The sequence below is a fragment of the Pimephales promelas genome, chromosome 2 (genome assembly GCF_988280905.1).
Source record: "Pimephales promelas chromosome 2, fPimPro1.hap1.1, whole genome shotgun sequence".
NCBI classification, from domain to species: Eukaryota; Metazoa; Chordata; class Actinopteri; order Cypriniformes; family Leuciscidae; genus Pimephales; species Pimephales promelas.
Genome location: NC_142770.1, coordinates 1,424,129 through 1,450,426, shown reverse-complemented (window position 1 = coordinate 1,450,426; position 26,298 = coordinate 1,424,129). Strand labels below are relative to the sequence as shown.

The 26,298-nt window shown below is 39.1% G+C and overlaps 1 protein-coding gene across 27 annotated transcripts in view; it reads left to right on the top strand.

The window, feature by feature from the left end:
• The window catches only part of ptprsa (protein tyrosine phosphatase receptor type Sa), a 363,573-nt gene that overhangs the window by 316,282 nt on the left and 20,993 nt on the right, over positions 1–26,298 (top strand). For 14 of the 27 annotated variants that reach the window (XM_089133590.1, XM_089133584.1, XM_089133581.1 and 11 more), the window contains 11 exons: positions 73–167; positions 1,496–1,749; positions 2,736–2,823; positions 3,173–3,397; positions 3,491–3,651; positions 4,231–4,245; positions 6,921–7,036; positions 10,269–10,316; positions 16,451–16,548; positions 19,561–19,684; positions 24,410–24,585. In XM_089133590.1, coding sequence (XP_088989716.1) covers positions 73–167; positions 1,496–1,749; positions 2,736–2,823; positions 3,173–3,397; positions 3,491–3,651; positions 4,231–4,245; positions 6,921–7,036; positions 10,269–10,316; positions 16,451–16,548; positions 19,561–19,684; positions 24,410–24,585 — 1,400 coding nt within the window. The remainder of the gene's footprint in view (positions 1–72; positions 168–1,495; positions 1,750–2,735; positions 2,824–3,172; positions 3,398–3,490; positions 3,652–4,230; positions 4,246–6,920; positions 7,037–10,268; positions 10,317–16,450; positions 16,549–19,560; positions 19,685–24,409; positions 24,586–26,298) is intronic. The other 13 variants (XM_089133664.1, XM_089133656.1, XM_089133661.1 and 10 more) reach the window with 6 other exon arrangements.

Below are 26,298 nucleotides of genomic sequence, written 5' to 3'. Positions count from 1 at the left end.
TCAGCCTTCTTTCCCTTCAGTCCTCCTGTACTTGTTTTTCTCAATTTGTTTCCTCCATTCACTTCTGGACAGATGTTCCTAAGAACTTCACCGTGAAGCTGGTCACCAAGACCACGGTCCTGCTGACCTGGAAGTTTTCCGATAGCCGTTCCCCATACCGATGCATGGTGAGTGATTAAACCGATGCATGGTGTCAATTTACGTTATTGTCAGTCCCTCTAGAAAATCGCGACTATTCGATCACTGAATTCAATGCAAAATCAGCCAAAGTCCGGGGGCCGCATTTTTTCAAATACGCCGCGCTTTCGCCGCATAAATTGCAAAATATGCGGGGTTTGCATAATTTCATAAAACTCGCATTTTCGTTGCAAAAAAAGTCACATGTATCGTAGCAGAAAGTTGAAAAATGTTGCGTTTGCTTCACACAAGAGCAGCCGTTTCCCCCGGTTTCCATGGGAACGTTATGAAGTTCCGCACATATAACACTGCAGAGAGCTCTTAAAGGGGCCACACCTTATTTGCATGGTGTCAATTTACGTTATTGTCAGTCCCTCTAGAAAAACGCGATTATGCAAGCGCTGAATTCAATGCAAAATCAGCCAAAGTCCGGGGGCCGCATTTTTTCAAATACGCCGCGCTTTCGCCGCATAAATTGCCGAATTCCGTGCAAAATATGCGGGGTTTGCATAATTTCATAAAACTCGCATTTTCGTTGCAAAAAAAAGTCACATGTATCGTAGCAGAAAGTTGAAAAATGTTGCGTTTGCTACACACGAGAGCAGCCATTTCCCCCTGTTTCCATGGGAACGTTATGAAGTGACGCAATTACGCGACGCCAGACGGACTCACGGAGGCGATTGACATCTCACAAATCGAACTCGTATAACTGTCTGTCGCACGTTCTACCGTCACATCGTTACTTAATAAACAACATAAGATAAAAGAAGTAGCATCAAACAGACATGGGGTGTTCGAGGCGCACATATAACACTGCAGAGAGCTCTTAAAGGGGCCACACCTTATTTACAGTCTGAAATAAAACAAGATGAGAAAGTAAATATTCCCAGCACTTTCTACGATGTAGTATGCTTGCATATCAAAGGAATGACTCTTACATTAGCCTAGTGAGAACAGGATGTTGGGGAAATCCCTTTTTTTTCTCTTTTTCATCAAACCGCAATTTTTGCAAATTCCTGCAATTTCATCGCATAAAATTGCATAAATATCCCGCATATTCCATCGCATTTTTAAAGAAAACGAGCCGCGTAATCGATCAATTTTTCCCCGCAACAATCACAAAAAAACTCCGCGTTTTTCTGGAAGGACTGAATACTATTATGGTAAATGTTATATATAAATCGCACATTTTTTCACAAATTTTTGGAAATTACCACCTCAAAATCAGTCATTTTGATTGCAAAAATCACAAAAAAAAAATCGTGAAATCCTGGAGGGACTGTATTGTGAACACTTTATCCACGCACATCTTCCACAGATTGAGTACAACCGGCAGAAGGTTGACGTTGATGCGAGGATGACCAAAGCTCTCATCACCAATTTACGACCCAACGTCACCTATGAGTTCAGAATCACCTGTCAGGAGAGCAGCGACGGTGGACCCAAACACAAGCTCATCGCCCGAACGGCGCCGGCTATCCTGATCCGAAAGCCTGAGTTGGACCTGAAAAGAGAGCCGGACAGTATGCTGACCATTCTCTTCCCGCCGCTGGAGGCCAAAGACTTGATCAAGTGAGGAACACCGACCTCTACCCAAGAGTACATGTGCAAATGATGGATCCGTTTTTTAAGAAAGATTATGCTGTTGTTCTCTATTGTGCCCCTTGTGGCCATACTGAGAATGCAGAACCTGTGTTAAAGGAGTCGTTCACTTGTGCTGATGATTTACTCACCCCCGTGTCATCCAAGATGTCCACGTCTTTCTTTCTTCAGTCGAAAAGAAATTAAGGTTTTTGATGAAAACATTCCAGGATTTTTCTCCATATAATGGACTTCAATGGGGACCAAACGGTTCAAGGTTCAAAAGACAGTTTCAGTGCAAATTGTTCAAAGGGCTTTAAACGACACCAGACGATGAATAAGGGTCTTATCAAGCGAAACGATCGCTCATTTAATAAATAAATAACAAAGTTTAAGTTTCAAAAACTCAAATGCGTTCATGCGTTCGAGTCATTTGGTTAATTCAACAAACAAAATGAGCGAATTGACTCGGAAAAAGATTTGTTCATTTTGATGAACGAGTTCGAACAGGAGAGTCACGAACGCGCATCACAGAACAGAGCAAAGCGAGCATTTGAGCTTAGAAAACTTAAACTTTGTTATTTATTTATTAACCGAGCGATCGTTTCGCTTGATAAGACCCTTATTCATCATCTGGTGTCGTTTAAAGCCCTTTGAACAGTTTGCACTGAAACTGTCTTTTGGACCCCATTGAAGTCCATTATATGGAGAAAAATCCTGGAACGTTTTCATCAAAAACCTTAATTTCTTTTCGACTGAAGAAAGAAAGACGTGGACATCTTGGATGACACGGGGGTGAGTAAATTATCAGCAAAAGGTTTTTTCAAAGTGAACTGCATTCACATGGTTGCATATTTTTTCAGGTTTTGTTTAGCTAGATATTCCCATTTGTAATGCTCTGATGGATACAGAAATGTAGATAATGTGTTTATGATCTACTAACGATTTCTGTTGTTCACCATCTTGACCTCTTGCAGGGCGATCTATATCGTGGTGGTTCCTCTGAAGAAGGGAAGAGGACCGATCAGACACATCAAGAACCCAGATGAGCTGGACCTGGAAGAGGTGAACATGCCCTTTTTCCCACAAGTCTTTGTCCTTGAGTCGCAGACACAGTGGAGCCACAGCCATGGAAAGTGTTCTCGCAGGAGCATTGTGGGATTGTTCCCGAGGGGTTTGTCAGGGAAAAAGGGGACAATTACACAGCTCTCATCCTCACCCGCTGGCAAACTGCAACGCTTAGCCACTTGACCTTGAGCTGTGTTAGGTTACTTTATTCATTGGGACTTAGTTTTTAATAGTAGATAGCCCATTTTTGGCCCACTTTGGCACGGTTTGATGCAGATTTGGTCCATATGTTGTGTTTTAGATGCTGGTTTCAGTTCTTCTCAAGCAGTTTTTTTTTTTCCCACAGCTGTTGGGCGAAAGAAGACTTCAACGTCACGCTCGCACCACCCGTCAGCTCAAGCAGGTGGACGGAAAGCGGCCCTACATCGCTGCCAGCTTCAAGCCCTCATCCATGCCGTCGTCCTTCATCCTGGGCGACCAGAGAGTGTACAGCGCCTTTGAAAACAGGGCTCTGGACCCTGGACAGGAATACGTGTTGTTCATCCTAGCTGAGCTTAACACTACTGGAGGGGTGAGGGCCTTTTTAATCCATCACAAATTGGTGTTATGGCAACCGAAAAGTGACAAATGCACATGACTTTAACCTTTTTTTGTGCTGGTGCAGAAGTCGTTTGCATCGAGCCCCTATACGGACCCAATCATGGCTCCTGATGTGGACCCTCAGCCCCTGGAGACGGGAGGAGACGGACTCATCTGGGTGGTGGGACCCGTTCTCGCTGTGGTCTTCATAATCTGTATTGTGATTGCGATTCTCCTCTACAAGAAGTGAGTGGACTTATTTTTACATCCTATTGAATTTATGCTTGTATAGTACCAGCAATCTCCATTTCTGACCTGATTTGTTCTTTATATGGAACTATCGTCAAGCTAGCGTTGTGTAAATGCATCATGAAATGCTAAAAGAATGATTTTAGAGAGCCGTTTGCCTCGTGTGGAGATCTGAGGAGAGCAGTCAATTCGATCTTATCAAAATTTAACGAGGTGATGGCTAATAGCTAATAGCTATTAGCTTCAGAGCACGGCCAAAGCAGATCGCTTTGACTTTTAGCATGCTAACGTGCGGAAGCTATTGCTCATTAGCACCTCACGGACGAGGTTAAAAGCGAACGACTCCTGGTTAGCATTTTCCTCCCTCGGCAGGCCCTTGAGTTTGACCTCTGGTGTCTGGAGATGCGCAAGCACACATCTTTACAGGTCTGTCCAAATGCAGATGAAGCTAATCCGCCACTGCTAGCCTGCCCTGTGAATTTAAATGAACTCTATTGATTTTTTTCTCTCCCTTCTTCTCTTGTTGTGTTTTCTCTCTTTTATATATTTATTTCACTTCAATGCTTTCTTTGGAAGCAGCAAGCCTGACAGGTAAGGCTTAGCTGTACTTTTTTGCTGTTTTCAGGGGGCAAAAGAAAACAACCTGCCTCAGCATAAAAGCGAGTTTTAATTAGATGGCACTGAAATAGCGGGTTCAACCAATGTGCCCCTCGGCTGTGTTGTGCTGTGGACAGAGCTTTGTTTGTGCTAGCATCTAGCTTCCTCTATATTAACTATAAACACAGTGTGTGTGTGTGTGTATATATATATATATATATATTAGTGCTGTCAAATGATTAAAATAGTTAATCGCACTAAAATCATAGTTAACTCGCGATTAATCACATTAAAGTCGTAGTTAACTCACGACTAATCATATTAATGCCATAGTTAACTCGCGATTAATCGCATTAAAATCATAGTTAACTCGCGATTAATCACATTAAAGTCGTAGTTAACTCACGACTAATCATATTAATGCCATAGTTAACTCGCGATTAATTGCAATTAATATCATAGTTAACTTGCGATTAATCACATTAAAGTCACAGCTAACTCACGATTAATCACATTAAAGTCGTAGATAACTCGCGGTTAATCATATTAATGCCATAGTTAACTCATGATTAATCACATTAAACTCATAGTTAACTCACGATTAATCACATTAAAGTCGTAGATAACTCGCGATTAATCACATTAAAGTCATAGTTAACTCGCGATTAATCAGATTAAAGTCATAGTTAACTCGCGATTAATCACATTAAACTCATAGTTAACTCACGATTAATCACATTAAAGTCATGGTTAACTCGCGATTAATCACATTAAAGTCATAGTTAACTCGCGATTAATCACATTAAAGTCATAGTTAACTCGCGATTAATCACATTAAAGTCATAGTTAACTCGCGATTAATCATATTAATGTCATAGATAACTCGCGATTAATCACATTAAACTCATAGTTAACTCACGATTAATCACATTAAAGTCATAGTTAACTCGCGATTAATCACATTAAAGTCATAGTTAACTCGCGATTAATCACATTAAAGTCATAGTTAACTCGCGATTAATCACATTAAAGTCATAGTTAACTCGCGATTAATCATATTAATGTCATAGTTAACTCGTGATTAATTGCAATTAATATCATAGTTAACTTGCGATTAATCACATTAAAGTCATAGTTAACTCGCAAATAATCACATTAAAGTTATAGTTAACTCACAATTAATCGCAATTAATATCATAGTTAGCTCGCGAATAATCACATTAAAGACATAGTTAACTTGCGACTAATCATATTAAAGGGTTAGTTCACCCAAAAATGAAAATTAAGTCATTAATTACTCACCCCCATGCTGTACCAACCCCGTACTATTTCTTTTCTTCCTTGTAGGCCAGAACGAGACTTCCTTAGATTTCCACGACGCATGCGCGAGAATTGCGATCTGAAGTGGTGTAAGCTGGTGTGAGCAGATCGCAATTCTCGCGCATGCGTCGTGGAAATCTAAGGAATTCTCGTTCTGGCCTACAAGGAAGAAAAGAAATAGTCGAATAAACTCGTTATTTTTGTTTGTTTTTTCGCACAAAAAGTATTCGCGTCGCTTGATAAACATATAGTTGAGCCACGGTAGTCACTTGGGATATTTAAACATTTTCTTCATTGACTTTCTGGGCCGTCAAGAGGCAGTCCCTTAGGAGCCAATGTGGTAGTTATACAGCTCTCAAATTTAATCAAAAATATCTTCATTTGTGTTCCGGAGACGAACGAAGGTCTTACGGGGTTGGTACAGCATGGGGGTGAGTAATTAATGACTTAATTTTCATTTTTGGGTGAACTAACCCTTTTAATGCCATAGTTAACTCGCGATTAATTGCAATTAATGCCATAGTTAATTTGCGATTAATCGCAATTAATATCATTGTTAGCTCACGATTAATCACATTACAGTCATAGTTAACTCGCGATTAATCACATTAAAGTCATAGTTAACTTGCAATTAATCACGATCTATTCCATAGTTAACTCGCGATTAATCGCAATTAATGACATGGTTAACTCGCGATTTATCACATTAATGCCATTGTTAACCCGTGATTAATCACATTAAAGTCATAGTTAACTCGCGATTAATCACATTAATGTCATAGTTAACTCACGATTAATCACATTAAAGTCATAGTTAACTCGCAAATAATCGCAATTATTCGCACATTTTTATCTATTCTAAATGTCCACGCTCACCATCCACTCAAAACGTAATGTTAACCAACTATTTGGCGGCTTGCAAGCCCAAACGAGTGTCTGCGGCGTGCTTGTTGTTTTGTTTCCGGTCTAGCTAGATCCGCTTGCGCTTTGGTCGACGAAGCAACAAAACGTCCTCGCACGGCGAAAGCCATTGAAACGAATGCGTGCATGCCGCATCCTGTTGCTAAAGCATGTGAAAAAAAAACGTTTGCTAGGTCATTAATCGCGCGATAAAATTCACGCCGTTCACATAGGTTTGCGTTAACGCCGTTAATAGCGCGTTTAACTGACAGGCCTAATATATATATATATAATTACAGATGCACCGATATATCAGTCAAAAATCACTAAATTCAAATAATAAATGTCTTAAATGTGACATGGTAGATCGCTGTAGCGCCTCTTGTTCTTCTTCCATCTCATTTTTCAGTTTTCATTTAGTCACCACGTTTCCCTTTCCTCTTTTAAAGCAGCAAACGGAAAGAGTCAGAGCCACGGACGAAATGCCTTCTGAACAACGCCGAGATCACCCCTCACCACCCCACTGACCCCGTGGAGATGAGGCGCATCAACTTCCAGACCCCAGGTACATAGATACTGTCCTCCTACTGTAATCTGTCATCTCACCAAACCTGTCATATCTATTTTTACATCATATTTCACCCTCAAATCAAAATAATTACGAATTTTGACATTATTTTCCTTTGAAGTGTGCAGGAGTGACATATATTGTCAGTTAACTTTAATTTAACTGTCAGTTTCAGCTGCCATCTCTGCCTATGCGGTTTATTAGTTAATAATTGTGTGCGGCCTGTCAATCATTTTCTGTTATATTTGGTTCAACAACTGAGATGTGTTTCCTCTCGACGATCTCGTGTCTCGTCCGAATCCTCCAGTTCAAAGAGCGCTCTCATTTTCGTCGGCTTTGGACGTTAAACCCAGTCTGACATTTCTCCGCGGCTCCTTGAAGTGAATCTGTCCGCTCTCTCCATCAAACAGCTCTGGTTTCAAAGGCGGTAATCTGGCCTCGGCCGGCAGAGGAGGTCGTAACTCGGAGCTCTCCTCCTTCAGCGGAGATAAAACGAGAGCCGGATGAGAAATGGAGGTGGAGAACGCGAGAAAGCCTCTATCAGAACCTCATTTCCCATAATCACCTGTCCATTGTGGGGCATCTTGTCCGGCGGCCGCCTAATAACACATCTGAGATGAGCCTGGCGAGCTTTCATCTTACTCCTCGCCTCTCTCGTCTGCTTCAACGCTATCAGAGGTTCGCCTCGTTAAAGTCGTCCTCGTCGGACTTTATTAATTGAGGAGCGTTCGATTTGTGACGCGGCGTTGTTCTTTTTAAGCGCGGGATGTCATTATCTCTTTTTATTTAAGAGGACATTTTAGCTCAATTAACTGGGACGGGGAAACATTGGCGACATTTCCATTAGCTAATAGGGTCCATTGTTCAGAGGAGCACACTTCAGTTCACATGGATGACTGGCACATATGGCTCGACCACTGTGCTCATCCTAATGAGACGAGACACACGCGTTCTGTTTGTTTCGTGGCACATTTAGGGGTCAGATTGTGCTTGATTCCTCCTCTTTAGTCTGCTTGTGTTGGTATTATTAAGTCATTTAGAGCACAAAGACGTTTATGAGCAAACTGTTTAACGTGACAGCGCTCAGGGTGTCTCTAAGCCTGTGATGAATCGTGTCTGTGAATAGAAGATTTGTAATCCTTGTCTTTTATTTATTTATTTTTTTGGCTGCCTGCTAAAATCTTGATGCATATCACTGTATATTTATTTTTGTATTGATTTCTTGGTTTATTCTCTTTTTCCAAGAAATATGTCACATTATAAAGGAAAAATGGCTGTCATATTGACGTTTAATATTTACATAAGACAAACGATGCTTATTGTAAATACTGTTTAAATCTTGTAATTAAAGCGATGCACCGATGTAGAACATTTTAAAACGGTAACTGATAATTATTTTAATATTTGTTTAAAAAACTGTTTTTAATGAATAATTTTTTTGTTAAAACGAATCAATTATTTTTAAAATATAATCAAAAAAATTATCTAAATTAATGTTTAACATTTATTTGTTTTTTTGCATGCATTAATATTAAAAAATTTAAGTTATTAATAATTTGAATTTTAATGATAATTCATCCACTCAATAAAGTATTAACCTTAATTTCTGCTTTACCAACGCACTTATTTTCAAATTTTGGTTGATGTACATAACCGATAACTATTTTTATGTTACAAATGATAAACGATGGGACTTTTGAATTTATAAATCTGTACAGTTTTGCCTTTTTTTGGGGCTGATGTAAATATGGTCGCCATCAAACATAAATAAAGGGGAAAAATATATAAATAAACAATCATTTTTTACCTATATATGTTTTATGCATTCATAATATAATGCTAATTAAAATAATAATCAAGTTTTAGCTTTAATTTGTACTGGCATTTTGGCAGATATAGATAACCCATAACTATTTTTATGTAAGAAATGATAACCAATATGACTGTCGAATTTATAAATCTTTACTGATTTACTTTTTTTTTTTTTATTTTAACTAATGCAAACATGACCACCAATAAAACATACATAATTAAATAAAAAAAACATCATAATTCAAGTATATATTTTTAGCTTGACAACAGTCACGTTAGCCAGCATACAGCATAAAACGTAATTTTTTGTCGAAAGTCTACTTAAAGGGATAGTTCACTTTAAAATTAATTTTTGGTATGTTTTATCTTACCTCAAGGACGTCCGAGATGTAGTAGATCCGCAGTATTTTCAATTTTAATATTTTTAGGTCAAACCGTTCTTGTCTGTCAGTCATATAATGGAGGTCTATGGTCACCACCTCAAAGAGCATGCACAGAGAAGTCCAAATTAAACATGATTTAATGACTCGTAAATGTAAGTACACACTGATGGCCTAAGACACGAAACGAGCGGTTTGTGTGAGAAAACCAACAGTATTTATATCGTTTTTACCTCTCTGTGCATGCTCTTTGAGGTGGTGACCATAGACCTCCATTATATGACTGACAGACAAGAACGGTTTGACCTAAAAATATTAAAATTGAAAATACTGCGGATCTACTACATCTCGGACACCCTTGAGGTAAGATAAAACATACCAAAAATTAATTTCAAAGTGAACTATCCCTTTAAATTGCTAATTATAATGCTCTGATCCACTTGCTAACATGTTAATCTGACCCGTCTGCATAGGTGTCGTGCGCCTAAAGTCATCACAGATGGTTCAGACTTCAACAACAGAAGCTAAAGTCATTCCTCATCCGCTCGCTATGCAGGCAGACGTCGAGCGCTAAACACTGACCGTATGTGGTTTTACCGCTTCATCGACGCTGCCATCTGATATTTTGCGAATTTATTCCTTTAAAAAAACGAACATGGAGTCAGGTCGATGCTATAGTGGATTATATTGCGTCTTAATGTTGGATTTTACAAATGTCACGTGGTATAAACAGCGTCTCCACTGGTTCACAGCGTGGATCTGTGTGTGTAATAAACATCTGATGTTAGGTTGTGTCCTACTTCCACTGTCTGACAGACGGCTTGGCGTCGGATCCAACACGAGGACCCTCGCGAGGATTACCGCCTTCATTCAAAGCAGGGGTGGTCCTTAAAAATGCACAATATAGTGTGAAAAATTAATTAGGGGGAGCAGATGTATAAAAGAGAAGCTAATTCATTTCCATTTATTTCAATCCATTTCAGTGCATTTAAAAGGGATGCTTTTATTTTATTTTTGGTGTTTGCTGTTTTTCACAGATTCGGGCCTAAGCAGTCCTGTCAGTGAAGCTGGTTTTGACTATGAAAGTTAGTGCTCACATCTCGCGCTGAGCTTTGGTGTTTTCTGATCTTTTTTTAATGCGTCTGCCCCACATCCGAAATAATGGGTTGTGTTCTCCGACTACATTTGCATATGACTTCTGTTCCCCCTCCCTTCACAAATGCCGGATCTGCGCTAATGTTCACTCCCGTAACCCTGGGAAAGTTAAAAGGAGTCAAGCCTCAAATGAAACCTAAAACTGAATCTCATTAGCAATTGCTTTTCTTATAAGAGGTGCATAATTTAGGGTAAATATTACCTTCCTGTTGGTGCTTTAAAGACATAATGTTAGCCAGCATGAAGCATAAAAAGTTCATAGCGCATTGCATTCACTTGAAGAAAAAAAGTACTCTGTTTTTCTGACTTGATTATCTCAAAAACTAGTTAATTCAGAGAAACAGAGCAAAAACTTTTTCCCATGAAAAATTATCTCGTAATTAAATCGTTAATTCAGAAAAACAGAGCAAACTTTTTCCCGATATTACGAATTACGATAATTAACTCGTTAATTCAGAAAAACAGAGCAAAATTTTTTTCCCAATATTACGAATTACGATAATTAACTCGTTAATTCAGAAAAACAGAGCAAACGTTTTTTCCCGATATTACGAATTACGATAATTAACTCGTTAATTCAGAAAAACAGAGCAAAAATTTTTTCCCGATATTACGAATTACGATAATTAACTCGTTAATTCAGAAAAACAGAGCAAAATTTTTTTCACAATATTACGAATTACGATAATTAACTCGTTAATTCAGAAAAACAGAGCAAAATGTTTTCCCCGATATTACGAATTACGATAATTAACTCGTTAATTCAGAAAAACAGGGCAAAATTATTTTCCCGATATTACGAATTACGATAATCAACTCGTTAATTCAGAAAAACAGAGCAAAAACTGTTTTTTTTCATGAAAAATTTTCTCATATTTCTGAGATAATTAACTTGTTAATTCAGAAAAACAGAGTAAAAAAAAATTCCTGATATTATGAATTACGATAATTAACTCGTTAATTCAGAAAAACAGAGCAAAAACTTTTTCCCATGAAAAATTATCTCGTAATTAAATCGTTAATTCAGAAAAACAGAGCAAACTTTTTCACGATATTACGAATTACGAAAATTAACTCGTTAATTCAGAAAAACAGAGTAAAATGTTTTTCCCGATATTACGAATTACGATAATTAACTCGTTAATTCAGAAAAACAGAGCAAAAGTTTTTTCACAATATTACGAATTACGATAATTAACTCGTTAATTCAGAAAAACAGAGCAAATTTTTTTTCACAATATTACGAATTACGATAATTAACTCGTTAACTCAGAAAAACAGAGCAAATTTTTTTCACAACATTACGAATTACGATAATTAACTCGTTAATTCAGAAAAACAGAGCAAATTTTTTTTCACAATATTACGAATTACGATAATTAACTCGTTAACTCAGAAAAACAGAGTAAAATGTTTTTCCCGATATTACGAATTACGATAATTAACTCGTTAATTCAGAAAAACAGAGCAAATTTTTTTTCACAATATTACGAATTACGATGATTAACTCGTAAATTCAGAAAAACAGAGCAAAAACTTTTTTCTGTGAAAAATATTCTCGAAATTCTGAGATAATTAACTCATTAATTCAGAAAAACAGAGCAAAAACTTTTTTCCGTGAAAATTTATCTCGTAATTAACTCGTTAATTCAGAAAAACAGAGCAAATTTTTTTTCCCAATATTACGAATTACGATAATTAACTCGTTAATTCAGAAAAACAGAGCAAAATTTTTTTCCCGATATTACGAATTACGATAATTAACTTGTTAATTCAGAAAAACAGAGCAACATTTTTTTTCCCGATATTACAAATTACGATAATTAACTCGTTAATTCAGAAAAACCGAGCAAAAATTTTTCTTCCGTGAAAAATATTCTCGTAATTCTGAGATAATTAATTCGTTAATTCAGAAAAACAGAGTAGATTTTTTTCTTCAAGTGAATGCAATACGCTTCCGTATATACATATATATATATATATATATATATATATATATATATATATATTCATAAATATATAAAACATATATTCTTAAAATGTATATGCATAAACGATACACCCACAAATTTGTTCTGCATTATGCATTATGCAAATGCATCCTAATTATGACTGCTTTTAACTTTCTTTCGTAATGCGGCTTTTGATTTTTCCTTTTTGATGTGTTTAGTATTTCTGCTTGTCGATTGCTTTGTTCTCACTGGCTGTTGGCTGAACTCTATTAATCCACAGTAAAGCACTGCAGTCACAGCTGATGATGTCGAGACGGTTTTTGCACAGGTCTTCACATATCCCAGCATCCTCTTCCTGGCCTCCAGCTCAGCTGTCCATTTGGCCCCCCTCCCCCGATGGGGTCGCTCTGCAGGCAGAGATAACGAGCCGAATTAATTAAACCCTCCGCAAACAATAGTCCGACATTTGATACGTCCCTCCCGCCCCCCAGCGAGGCAGAGCAAAGAGAAACACGGCTCACTTTTTTTCTTGTTTTTATGGGGAAATATACCAAGTGTTTTTCCCTTTTATATGTAAATGAACAATCGCATAAAAAAAGCGGCGGAGGATATCAAAAGGATTTGTTATTTGCATCACCTGTCAAGCACAAATAAGAGACTGAAAATACGTAATTAGACAGTTTGCTTCTCTCGCGCTCCGTGATCTTGAGCTTGATTGCATGGGATAAAAAGAACGAGAGAAAGTCAAATCCTGGCAGAGAAAGCAGAATTAACAACGGGAATTTGTCCTTGAAAGAGTTATATAGCTTTCTTAAACAGACTTGAAATACACTTGTTAGTATCTGTCACTAAATACTTGAAATTGAATATGGCTAACCCTCTGGAATGACCTTTTAAATTTAAATTAAATGATTGTACTATATTTTAGTTTGATAATATTTTTTAATTTAATAGATTGTATTTTGGGGGGAATTTCAACCAGATCTCACGGCAATTCGTACGAATTTTACAAGGTGGCTAATTCGTAACAATTCGCTTGACCTCATACGTACGAATTAATAAGATTTTTGCTAAATCGTACATATTTTACAAGTTGGCCAATTCGTATGAATTCGTACGAATGACCTACCCCTGACCCCGCCCCTAAACCTACCCATCACATGGGTTTAGAAGAATCGTACAAATCGCACGAGTGAGATCGTATGAATTAGTACGAATTAGCCACTTTTTAATCACTCGTACGAATTGGTCGTGAGATAGCGTTGGGATTTTATGGTACTAAATAATATTTATGCATTAGTCATTACCGTTTTCACATTCATTTATGAAATTTCCAACAACGTTTGGTCTCTTTTTAAAGATGACACTTGAAAAAAAGTTGTAAAAAGTTCACTTGAAATTCAGTGTTTGTTGTTGTTTTTTTACCGTTTTTAATTTTTAAAAGCAAAAACGTTTTCCCATGAAAAATTCTGCTCGTTTTAATTAACTCGTTGATTAAAAAAAAACAGAGCAAAAACTTTTTTCCCTGAAAAATTATCTCGTAATTCTTAATTTTTATGTGAAACAGAAAATCAAACCCATAAATCTAAACAAGCTGTGTTTCATATATGAGGTTGATATCTAAATAAAATAAAATGGACGAAACCCGAACAGCACCGAAGAGTTAATTTTGATAACAGAGAAAACTTTGTGTCATCAGCAGAGGTTAAAGCATTTTTTTTGCTCCCCGATCGGATTAAATATAATTGATTCGGGAAAAAATTCCTGAGAACAAACAAATAACAGCCTGCTCATGAAATAGAAAAATGGATGACGAGTAATTGTTGTTGACACGGTGCAAAGTTGAGGAATAGGTTGACATTGGAAAGAGTTTGTTGGGCTTCGATTGGCCTTTCTCATTGCATTATGGGGGTTTTGTCATTTAGCATGCAGGTCTGATCTCAGGTTGTTTGCCAAAGTTGCCCTTCGCATCTTTTTCGGGAGTGCTTTGGCATACATTATCTTGGTTCACCTTAAGAGGTTAAAACTGATTCCAGACAATCTCTTGGCTGGTGAAAATAACGTTTTTAGACTTAAAGAAGCGTTAGCATCCGGTAATTCAACCAATTCTCCCATAACAAAAATGGGACATCTCGTTGAGTGATCTCAATCAAACCCAAGCAAACTCATTTGCAGCATACAACATTTAGAGAAGAAAAAAAAAACGTGTCAAATTGAGCGTGGCTAATGTGATTATGCAGATTATTTATGCCTAATTAAATCACAGTACTCTTGAAGGAAGATGTCAACTTTTGACCTCTGAAGTAGACCAGTGGCCTCTTTAAATAAGTTAGCGTCCATTTATTCCATTACTAATTAAGAACTAGATTAACTCCAGCACGGCCTAGGGTTTTTTGGCGGGGGTCTGAGCTAACGTGTGCTAACTGGTGCTTGATTGAGGAAAGGTCTTGCAGGGTTAGCATGGGTGGCTGCTTCTGTGACACGCTTGCTCAGCTTTGACTGATCTGAAGCTGAGAGCACCGGTACCATCAGGTCATCTTAACCCAGGCCAGAACTCTCGAATAAACCCCCCACCTTACCCTGATTACCCCCTTCATCAGCCCTCACCTCACGAGCTTTATTCGCCATCACTGCTCAAATGAAGGGTTACATAAGGAAATTATTGCAAGCCTCTGCCAAAAGGATTGCTGCTGGAAATATTAAGGCAAGACGTTTCCTCTGGGAAAGGCAATATTATATTTTTCTACCTCTCGCTTGCTCATATTTTTCGTGTTTAGTGTGGAAACTTTCCAGATTTTCCCCCCGCAGAATTCGTTTTTGGAATTTCGTTTGTACAAGATGACATGCAAACGTGTCTGTTTGGTGAAATACAAGACGGAAGCTTGTGTACTTTTGTGTTCAAGTCTACAAAAGTCACTCCCTACTTGACAGGATTAGAGTTATGGTTAGGAGAGGGGTGTCCAATCTTGGCCACTTTCCTGCCTGGATGTTTCTGGTGATCCGCAAGACCTTAATTGGATGTTTCGGGTGGCTTTAATTGGGGATCAATCTAAACCCTATTGGTAGGTAGGAGTGTACTCCCCTATTTTAGAGTAACTCTACATAGGGAACACAGATCCCATCACCATCGTTGTGAACAATGTACATGGGGTGACAAGCATCAATCTTTTATGGTGGTTTTAACCTTTTGTCTCGCCTCGGTGAAATAGATTAATCAAATGCAAATCTGAAAACTTCTATTATATTTTGGCTCTGTAGACATTAACTTATTTCCCAAAGGCTCATGTTTGGGGGCTGCCTTTGTGACTCATTTGTTTGTTTTCATTAAAGAGTTAAACAGTTGGGTTTTTACCATTTTCTAATCCATTCGGCCGGTTTTCTGATATTTAGAAGAATATCAGTTCCCAGACAGTTTTTGGTCCCATTGACTTCCATAGTATATATTTTTCCCTACTATGGAAGTCAATGGGACCAGAAACTGTCTGGTTACTGATATTCTTCTAAATATCGGAAAATCTGCTGAATGGATTGGAAAACTGTAAAACCCAACGGTTTAACTCTGGGGGAGTTGTAAAATGAGTCAAAAAAGTGGAGTATCCCTTCAAGGCAACCAAGCACATTGTTCTCTTTGTCTTAGTCCGTTGAGTACAAACTTATGTTTTGTCAGAGTGCATGCTCATCATTTTTAGCTCTAGTGGAGTGAGACGGAAGACATTTCATTGCTTTGGAAATATTGCAAAGCTATTAGGAACCATTTGACCCCTGTCAGCGTTGTAATTGGTCTGGGGTTTAAGTAGCACCTTAGCAATGGTCCTTAGGTCCTTGCCTTCATATTGTCTGTATAAAGACAGTCAGATTTTTTTGTATTAGAATGATCCTGATTGGACGGATTGATGATGTAGAGCTCTGGCCTGGTCACACTGTGTCCCTAACATCACCTACTGTTCCTCACTACAGTCCCACCTCATTATCTTCCCTGCTTGGGTGTCTTCCCCCACCCCTGCCCGCATTCTCCACCAGTATTTGGGATTTTGCTTCTAACTGCCTTTCTTGGCCATGGTGGTCTTAATGACCTTGTCTTTCTGTGTCGTCTTCTCCTGATTGGTGCACAGGTATGATGAACCACCCTCCCATACCCATCTCAGAGCTAGCCGAGCACACCGATCTACTGAAGGCCAACGACAACCTGAAGCTCTCCCAGGAGTACGAGGTATGGCGTTTTTTGGTAAAAATATTATTTGCAGGGTATAAAACTAACTTTCTGTCACACCAGCCAATAGTCGGTGACTTAGGATCATTTATATTATGTATTATAAATAGGGCTGTGCAAAAATTAATTGCGATTAATCACATCCAAAATAAAAGTCTGTGTTTACATAATATATTTGTGTGTGCTGTATATAATTATTTTGTATATATAAATACCTATGCATGCATGTATATATTTAAGAATTATTTGCTTTTAAATTCTATATATATATATATATAAATACATAATTTATATAAATATAAATATTTTATATATGAATAACACATTTTCTTAAATATATACATGCATGTGTGTGTATTTATATATATATATATATATATATATATATATATATATATAAATAATATTATGCAGCACACACAAATATATTATGTAAACACAGACTTTTATTTTGGATGCAATTAATTTTTGCACAGCCCTAATCATAAAATGTTTTTTCAAAAGCAGGCAGTAATGACATTCATTAGTGAAAATTCTAGTGCTGTCAAACGATTAAAATATTTAATCGCGATTAATCGCATTAAATTCATAGTTAACTCATGATTAATGAAAATTAATCTATTCTAAATGTCTTTTGATTTATTTTTGTCACATTATTTTTTCACTTCACTTCGGTCTTGTCAATGGACTTTTTAAACAACTTTTTAAAAGTTAACTTTCAATTCAGAATCTTATTGGCATCCATTTTGGCGTCTCGTGCTTGTCATCCACTCAAAACGTTACGTTAACCAACTATTTGGCCGGCTCGCAAGCCCAAACGAGTGTGTGCGGCGTGCCTGTTGTTTTTTTTTCCGGTTTAGCTAGATCCGCTTGCGCTTTGGTCGACGAAGCAACAAAACGTCCTCGCGTGGCGCAAGCCATTGAAATGAATGGGTTTCATAGCGCAACGCCGCGCATACCGCGTCAGGTTGTGAAAGCATGTGAAAAAAAATGACAAAGTTTGCTAGGACAAAAAGGCCGTTAATCGCCCGATAAAATAATTAACGCCATTAAAATGGGTTTGCGTTAACGCTGTTTAAGTTAAGGCGTTTAACTGACTGCCCTAGAAAATTCACAATTTTCACAATTTCAAGACCACAGCTAAAACTACAAGCCTAATTACTAACTTTAAAGCATTATTAAAGACAAGTGAAATAACAATAACAAGTCAGTAATAATCAAACAAATATTCAAAATTACAGGCAGAAGCACAAATAAATACAATATAACAAAGATACAAATTAAATAAAAAGTGCTTTCAGGTTTTTCAGGCAGGTCTTATACCTGAAGTTATTGAATAAAGTAACCAAATGTAAAATAACACTGCATACTTAGATAACACTGGCCTTGTTAGAATTCATAAAAATGTTACTGGCCAACGGCGATTGACACTGTTTTGTATACTCGCCAACACCGATTCATACTCTCATTTGGTGCTTAGTGAGTGTTAATTTTAGGCCCTGCTATATGAGATTTGTTTTTTTCATTCCAGTTACTCATGTGCCCAGGGGTTTTGCAGTGGCACGGATGTCTCTGTTTGGAGCGCTGGGCTCGTACATGTAGCGGCTGCTGATTAGCCCTTACTATTGCTGAATCAGCCTTAATTTGCATAGTGCAAATGTCGTCGTCCATCTTAAATCACAGTGTGCGGTGCCATCAACGCCCCCCGGGGCTTAATGCCATCCTAAATGGCTCCCAGCGTGAGCCAGACCCAAAATCCCAGCAGGAACATGGGCACGCTTGAGTTGAGCCATCCCGCTATCATTTTTGGAACATTGGCTTAGCATATAGATTAGCATTCGCTGCGTATGCTAGCCGACGGAAGGAAAGTCATTCTTAAGCAGCCTTGAATATTTAGTTTCTGACCTCGCTACCTGCAAAAAGTGAGTAAACAATGGCGTAAATTGTTACAAGAAATTTAAACTGCGGAGTAGGGAACCCCTAGAGGTTTACAGTAGAACTGCAAAGTTGAAAAACCCTTTAAACTTGCATTTCAAGTACATAATTGAGGTCCGCTGATGATAACGTTGGGGAACTGCCGCTCTATAAGGGAATGTAGTGTTTGATCTACTATGCTAATAATAGCTAGTTAAATCAAAGAGTGATGTTTGGTAAAAACGGGGGTAGAAAGGAAAAAATAAACATTAGAGATGATGGATGCTGATTTGGAGCAGAAAAAGTCCGATATGAGGATGTGAGCAAACTCCCTTCACACGTGATCCACTACATTACAACGCAGTCTGACCAGAACCAGACCAATGCGTTAAAACCCACAGGCGGTTGATGATAAGAGAGACGTGTTCGAGAGCATGGACAACCTGCGGAGGATCGGTGCTCTGTTATTCGTGCCTGTAATCATCGCAGGGTAAACAGTTACATCAAACCCCTCATTGTGGGTTATTTAGTCCCAGTTTCAGCATGCAGAGATAGTCGCCTAAATGAAAACATCCCTCAAGCTAGAAGAGCTGGGACGGAGCCATCGCCCGAGAACAGGCTCGGAATCATAATGGAATACTAAATTACCCCGACAGGGGAATAGAATATTTATTCAGAAATTCTCATATTGGGAATGTGGTGGCATTTATCTTGCTGGCGCCAGATAATTCACCCCTCACAGGAAGGAACAGACTCTTATATCAGCGTTCCCTTCCCTATTATTCACTGTCCCGACAAAGCTACCTGGCCGAACGCTGGTGAATATTTTAAAACGATAGCAGACGGCTTTTAATTACACTTTAATGTGCGGACTTTTATCTCGTTTGTCTCATTTCGTTCCCATCCGCTAGTTTTAGTCCTCGTGGCCTCACTCAACCCCGCATTCTGAGAGTTGAACTCTCCTCTGTTTCTCCACCTTCTTCTGATGTTCTGGCGGATGCGGACTCGCTCTCTTCTCACATTAGTATTCATGCCTGTGATGCCGAGGGATTGGGAAAAGCCCTGAGGGTGGTTTCAATCCGTGCTTTCTCTCCACAGTCCATCGATCCGGGTCAGCAGTTCACCTGGGAGCATTCCAACCTGGAGGTCAACAAACCCAAGAACCGATACGCCAACGTCATCGCCTACGACCACTCCCGCGTAATCCTGGCACCCATCGAAGGTCGGGCACAACTGCACACACACACACACACACACACACAGATTTTTAGAAAAGAAATCCGTCTCCTTAAAGGAGAACTCCGGCGCAAAATGAACCTTTGGTCTAATTACACATTGTTACCTAGTCAACCGTTATCTGAGATTTGTTTTCATGATTGCCGATTGTAAATAGTTTTATCTCTAAAAACAATTTAGCCTATAACGCTAGTATATAGGGCATAGAGTAATGACAAATAAAAATCGCTTGTTATTACCACTAACAAGGCTCAAAATAGCCCCACACCAACACAACAGCATAATAAGAGTCCCTACATTCAAACCGAAACATTGAGAACTTTGTCAGTGTCCACACAGTTTAATAAGAAGATATTTTATACACACAGTCAATTTCGCGAATACAGGAAGAAGCCATCTTTGAAAAACAGTCTCTACCAGTCGATCTACGAACGCCGATCCAAGTGCGCTGAACTGTGCAGAATCTCATATGGTCCGTTAACTCCGAAAGAAACACAAACACAAACCGTTTTCTTCTCTTCTATATGTACACGTAGACTACTGTTCGCGCTCACCGTATCACCTTATTTATATCTCACCAGCGCACTTGGATCGGCGTTCGTAGATCGACTGGTAGAGACTATTTTTCCAAGATGGCTTCTTCCTGTATTCTCGAAGTTGACTGTGTGTATAAAACATCTGCTTATTAAACTGTATGGACACTGACAAAGTTCTCAACGCTTCGGTTTGAATGTGGGGACCCTTATTATGCTGTCGTGTTACTGTGGGGCTATTTTGAGCCTTGTTAGTGGTAATAACAAGCGATTTTTATTTGTCATTACTCTATGCCCTATATACTAGCATTAGCGTTATAGGCTAAACTGTTTTTAGAGATAAAACTATTTACATTCGGCAATCATAAAAAAAAATCTCAGATAACGGTTGACTAGGTATCAATGTGTAATTAGACCAAAGGTTCATTTTGCGCCGGAGTTGTCCTTTAAGGTTTAAGAATGACTGCCCCCACAGATTTGTCTGGCTTCACACAAGAAAAGCAGTTTAGAGAAATGTATCCTAAAGTCTTTCAGAAGAAGCTGATCTAGCAAATGGGAGAATCGCCATCCATTTTTATGTCTTCATTATACGTTTTTATCCGTATAAATCAATTTATTTTCTCTTCTTCCCACACGATTTTATTGTCCGCTCACACACGCCAAAGAAACAGGAGTCAGATAATTCACAAGCAGTCAAAATTAAACCAGCAGGCAAATGGTGTTATCCCTTCAGTTGGGGTATAGAAGCTGTCAACAGAAAACCTCACTGTAAACGTTCCCATCACGAGGCGACTGTCGACGCTCTCTCAGACATTTTTCCCCGGGGTTCCCTCGCTCGTCGTCACGTCACCTTGATTTTTGCCACAGTTCACCACGACCCAATTTAGATGAGCAATAACGCAGCGTAACAGAATCATCACAAAGACAGCGCCCGTAAATGCATAAATTAATCAGGTTCGAAATTTCCATTTTACAGTGCAGTGATTTCGCCATTAGACACAGCGGTGGAACAATTCGTGCAGGCAGCCGTGCTCTGTTCACTTAGCTATGACTAAAGCCAAACACTCCCGCGATCGCTTTGTGAGACGGGGGAAGAGGCTTTTAATGGCATTCTTTTTTCCCCCTGATTGCTAATTTTGTCTTTTTCGCCGTCGTAGCGGGGGCTAGAAAATGAGCACAGCCAAGTGTTTCATTGTTCGTTGTTAAAGCACGAAAACAACAATTTAGCACCGTGGGCCTGTGTTTGTGATTGAAGCTTTTGTGTTGGATAAACTGTACAATTAAATATGCCTCTTGTAGGTTATTTGCCAGAGGTCTGAAGCGAGTGCGGACCCCGAGTGTAATTACAAGTGACTTGTTTCAGAGAACTGATGGAATTACTGAGGATTTGAACAAACCCCAAACCTTAAGTGTTGAGTTTCTTCTATTAATATCCCCCACAAACATAAATGACATCAAATCATATAAATATTTACATTTGCTTGTTGAATCGATGATTATGAGAACTGCATGTTGGTACCAAAACCAAGACAGTTGGGTTTTACCATTTTCCAATCCATTCGGCCGATTTTCTGATCAGTTTCTCATCAGTTTCTGGTCCCGTTGACTTCCATAGTTGGTAAACATATATATACTATGGAAGCAAAATCTGAAAACTTCTATTATGTTTTGGCTCTGTAGACATTAACTTATTTCCCAAATGGCGGATCTTTGGGGCTGTGTTTGTGACTCATTTGTTTATAGTCATTAAAGGGATACTCCACTTTTTTTGGAAACAGGCTCATTTTACAACTCCCCCATTGGGTTTTACCATTTTCCAATCCATTCGGCCGATTTTCTGATATTTAGAAGAATATCAGTAACCAGTTTCTGGTCCCGTTGACTTCCATAGTTGGTAAACGTATATACTACGGAAGCAAAATCTGAAAAATCTGGCTCTGTAGACATTAACTTATTTCCCATTGGCTGATCTTTGGGGCTGTGTTTGTTTATAGTCATTAAAGGGATACTCCACTTTTTTTTGTAAACAGGCTCATTTTACAAGTCCCCCATTGGGTTTTACCATTTTCCAATCCATTCGGCCGATTTTCTGATATTTAGAAGAATATCAGTAACCAGACAATTTCTGGTCCCATTGACTTCCATAGTATATATTCTTTCCTACTATGGAAGTCAATGGCACCAGAAACTGTCCGGTTTCATCTAAATATCAGAAAATCCGTTGAATGTATTCGAAAATGGTAAAACCCAACAGTTTAACTCTGGGGGAGTTGTAAAATGAGCCTATTTCCAGCTTTATTTTATAAGATCCCAATTTTGAGGGCCAAGGCCACATGTGGTTTTGAGAGGTCAAGTCAAGTATATTTATACAGCGCTTTTCGCAATATAGATTGCATCAAAGCAGCTTCAAGGTATCAATCAAAACATAAAAACAATGTTCATTTCTTAGTGGAAAAACATCCACGTTTGGTAGAGCTAATTGGTTAATTAATTTGAGTATCCCCAATTGAGCAAGGAACCGAAAAACTCCATCAAGTGACCTAATGGAGAGGAAAAAAAACCTCTATGGTAAAGATCTAGACCATAAGATTGTTACCTCTAGCAGTAGCACACAAGGGCTTTACCTTTATTCCCGCCGCCTCACCAATCCTGAGCTTAGACGAGAGAATGTTTGGCTGCTTTATGGGAGATTTACTGCGGGCCGCCCAGAGCGATGGCAGAAAGAGAGCGAGTCAGGGTCCGGCGTGGGTTGTGCTCGCTGATTTAGTCCTAGTCCAGCCTAATTCCGTCGTATAGCATCTGGTCCTAAATCAGCTGCAGTGGAAGCCGTTGGCCGGCCCTCGGAGAGCTAGAAAGGGCTGAAAAAGCTGGACGGAAGTGAGAAAAGGCAGTGAAGGGGCTCAATGGCTTTTCTTTCATGGGGATTATTTTCTATGATGGATATCTGTCACAAGCTCTGCAATAGCCTCTAACCAGACTGTGACTGTATATCACGTTAGTGGAGTCGCAAGTTTTTCACCAGTAAGGAGACTCACACAGCAACATTGTCGGCCATTTTGGAACTGTCGAGAAACGGCTATTAAACCACACTTTTAAAGTCAGCATATAAGGTTATTCCAGTGTTCTTAAAGGATTAGTTCACTTTTGAAAAAACTTTTGCTGATAATTTACTCGCCCCCATGTCATCCAAGATGTCCATGTCTTTCTTTCCTCAGTCGAAAAGAAATTAAGGTTTTTGATGAAAACATTCCAGGATTTTCTCCATATAATGGACTTCAATGGGAACCGGATGGTTCAAGGTCCAAAAGTTTCAGATGCAGCTTCAAATGTCTTTAAACGACACCAGATGATGAATAAGGGTCTTATCATGCGAAACGATCGGTTATTTCAAAACTTATTCCAAAAATGTACCTTTTCTAAGTACAAATGCTAGCCTTGCTCTATTCTGTGAGGCGCGTTTGTGACGTCACGTAATACGTAATTACGTTCAAAAGGTCACGGGGGGCGACGTAGCCGGAAGTACAGAGTCAAAATCGTCCGACATCGTTGTTTTACCTTTTAATTCCTTTTTTGTAAACGGCGTTTGAGTTAGTTTGCACGTTCAACCTATGCGTTCAACTTGTAAACACTGACTCTGTACTTCCGGCTACGTCGCCCGTGACCTTTTGAACGTAATTATGTAATACGTGACGTCACAAACGCGCCTCACAGAATAGAGCAAGGCTAGCATTTGTCCTTAGAAAAGTTACATTTTTGGAATAAGTTTTGAAATAAGCGATCGTTTCGCATGATAAGACCCTTATTCATCGTCTGGTGTCGTTTAAAGACATTTGAAGCTGCATCTGAAACTGTCTTTTGGACCCCATTGAAGTCCATTATATGGAGAAAAATCCTGGAATGTTTTCATCAAAAACCTAAATTTCTTTTCGACTGAGGAAAGAAAGACGTGGACATCTTGGATGACATGGGAGGGAGTAAATTATCAGCAAAAGTTTTTTCAAAAGTGAACTAATCCTTTAAGACATCGCTTTTGCATGTGAAATCAGATCTGATCGGTCATATGTTACAGTCTAATATTTGTGTTACACCAATCAAAATCCTGCTTCTTTATGATGCGTCCCTTTTAAAGTGAACGTGTCTAACTTTCACAGTTACCAACCTTCATGCTTCGTTTCAAGGTATCACAGGCAGCGACTACATCAATGCTAACTACATCGATGGCTACAGGAAGCAGAATGCATACATAGCCACGCAGGGGCCGCTGCCGGAGACCTTCGGAGACTTCTGGAGGATGGTGTGGGAGCAACGAGCCGCCACCGTGGTCATGATGACCAGACTGGAGGAGAAGTCACGGGTGAGGCTAGTCAAAAAACAGACTCAAAGGAGACTCATTCTTTCTTCAGTCGAAAAGAAATTAAGGTTTTTGATGAAAAAATTCCAGGATTTTTCTCCATATAATGGACTTCAATGGGAACCAAACGGTTCAAGGTCCAAAAGGTCCAACTGTTCAAAGGGCTTTAAAAGATTTCAGACGATGAATAAGGGTCTTATCAAGCGAAACGATCGCTCATTTAATAAATAAATAACAAAGTTTAAGTTTTATAATGCGCGTAAAAGTTCTGTGATGCACGTTCGTGACTCTCCTGTTCGAAGTCGTTCATCAAAATGAACGAATCTTTTCCATAGTCAACTCGTTCATTTCGTTCGTTGAATGAACCAAATGACACGAAAAAAGATTCGTTTATTTTGATGAACGAGTTCCAACAGGAGAGTCACGAACGCGCATCACAGAACAGAGCAAGGCGAGCATTTGAGCTTATAAAACTTAAACTTTGTTATTTATTTATTAACTGAGCGATCGTTTCGCTTGATAAGACCCTTATTCATCGCCTGGAATCGTTTAAAGCCCTTTGAACAGTTTGCACTGAAACTGTCTTTTGGACCGTTTGGTTCCCATTGAAGTCCATTATTTGTTTTAATAAAGTGCAAGTCGCCTTCTTGAGTCCTCTGCAGTAACTTCAGCTGTGAGCTATCCCTATTTTTCCTCCTGACACAACGCGTTACATAACCTTTGCATACGGAGCGTGCTGGTGATTCCTTCAAATACTGTCTAGCTATGCAGCTCACTAGATTGCGGAAGAGAGCTAATAGGCCGTCTCTTTTACCCTTGTTAAAAAGACTGAGCTTCATACTGAACAAATTGACATTATTCCAGTTGAAATGCCATTGCCGGTTGAATGGATGAGCAAAAAAAGATGGAAATTAAGACATAGGCTCTCCGATAACAACCTGGGAATCATCTCTCGGCTCTATCAAAGAGAGAGAAGACTTGAAGACTTCCTCAGCCGTGACGTCCAGAAGTTCATTGAAGACGATTCCGTCACGCCCTAGACTGTCAGGCTCAGCAAACTCAGTATCTCGGGACACCGCCTCTTGCTCTCTCTCACCATCTTAGCGGGCGCCACATGGTGTATTAGAGCTCTGTCACATGCGATCACAGTGAGCCATTCAATCTGCAGCATAAGCGCAAAGAACGCATTAAACCTGCGCATTTTTTAAGCACTGGGCTGTCGCATCGCATCAGGGCACAGGGGCGGCCTGACTGCTTGCCATGCTCCGTATTGAGCGAGTCTTTATTTGGGCTGTGGCAGGCCAGGGGTCAGGGGTCAGGTGGGAAAGGAAAACATTATGTCAAGGTAATTGATCTGACATGTGCAGGAGAGAAGGGTTTGTGATTGCAGGAGTGAAGTCTTACTTCTCATTTTAAGAATCAAAATGTCCTTGGAAAAGGCTTTTTTTTTGACTCCCTTATGGTGCGTTTACACCGTACGCGAATAGCGCGTCAGGCGCAAATGATTTCAACGTTAAGTCAATGCAGAAGACGTAAAAAAAATTCCTGCGGCGCAAATGAGGCATGGGCGTGCGGTAGACGCGAATACACCGCGCGAATGGTGCAAATTGAGCGTCTGGCACATCAAACGTGTTGCGCGCGAATGATTTAATCAGTGCTATTTGTGCACTCACGCGTTTGACGCGAATTCGCGCCTGCCGAGTTGAAAAATCAGAA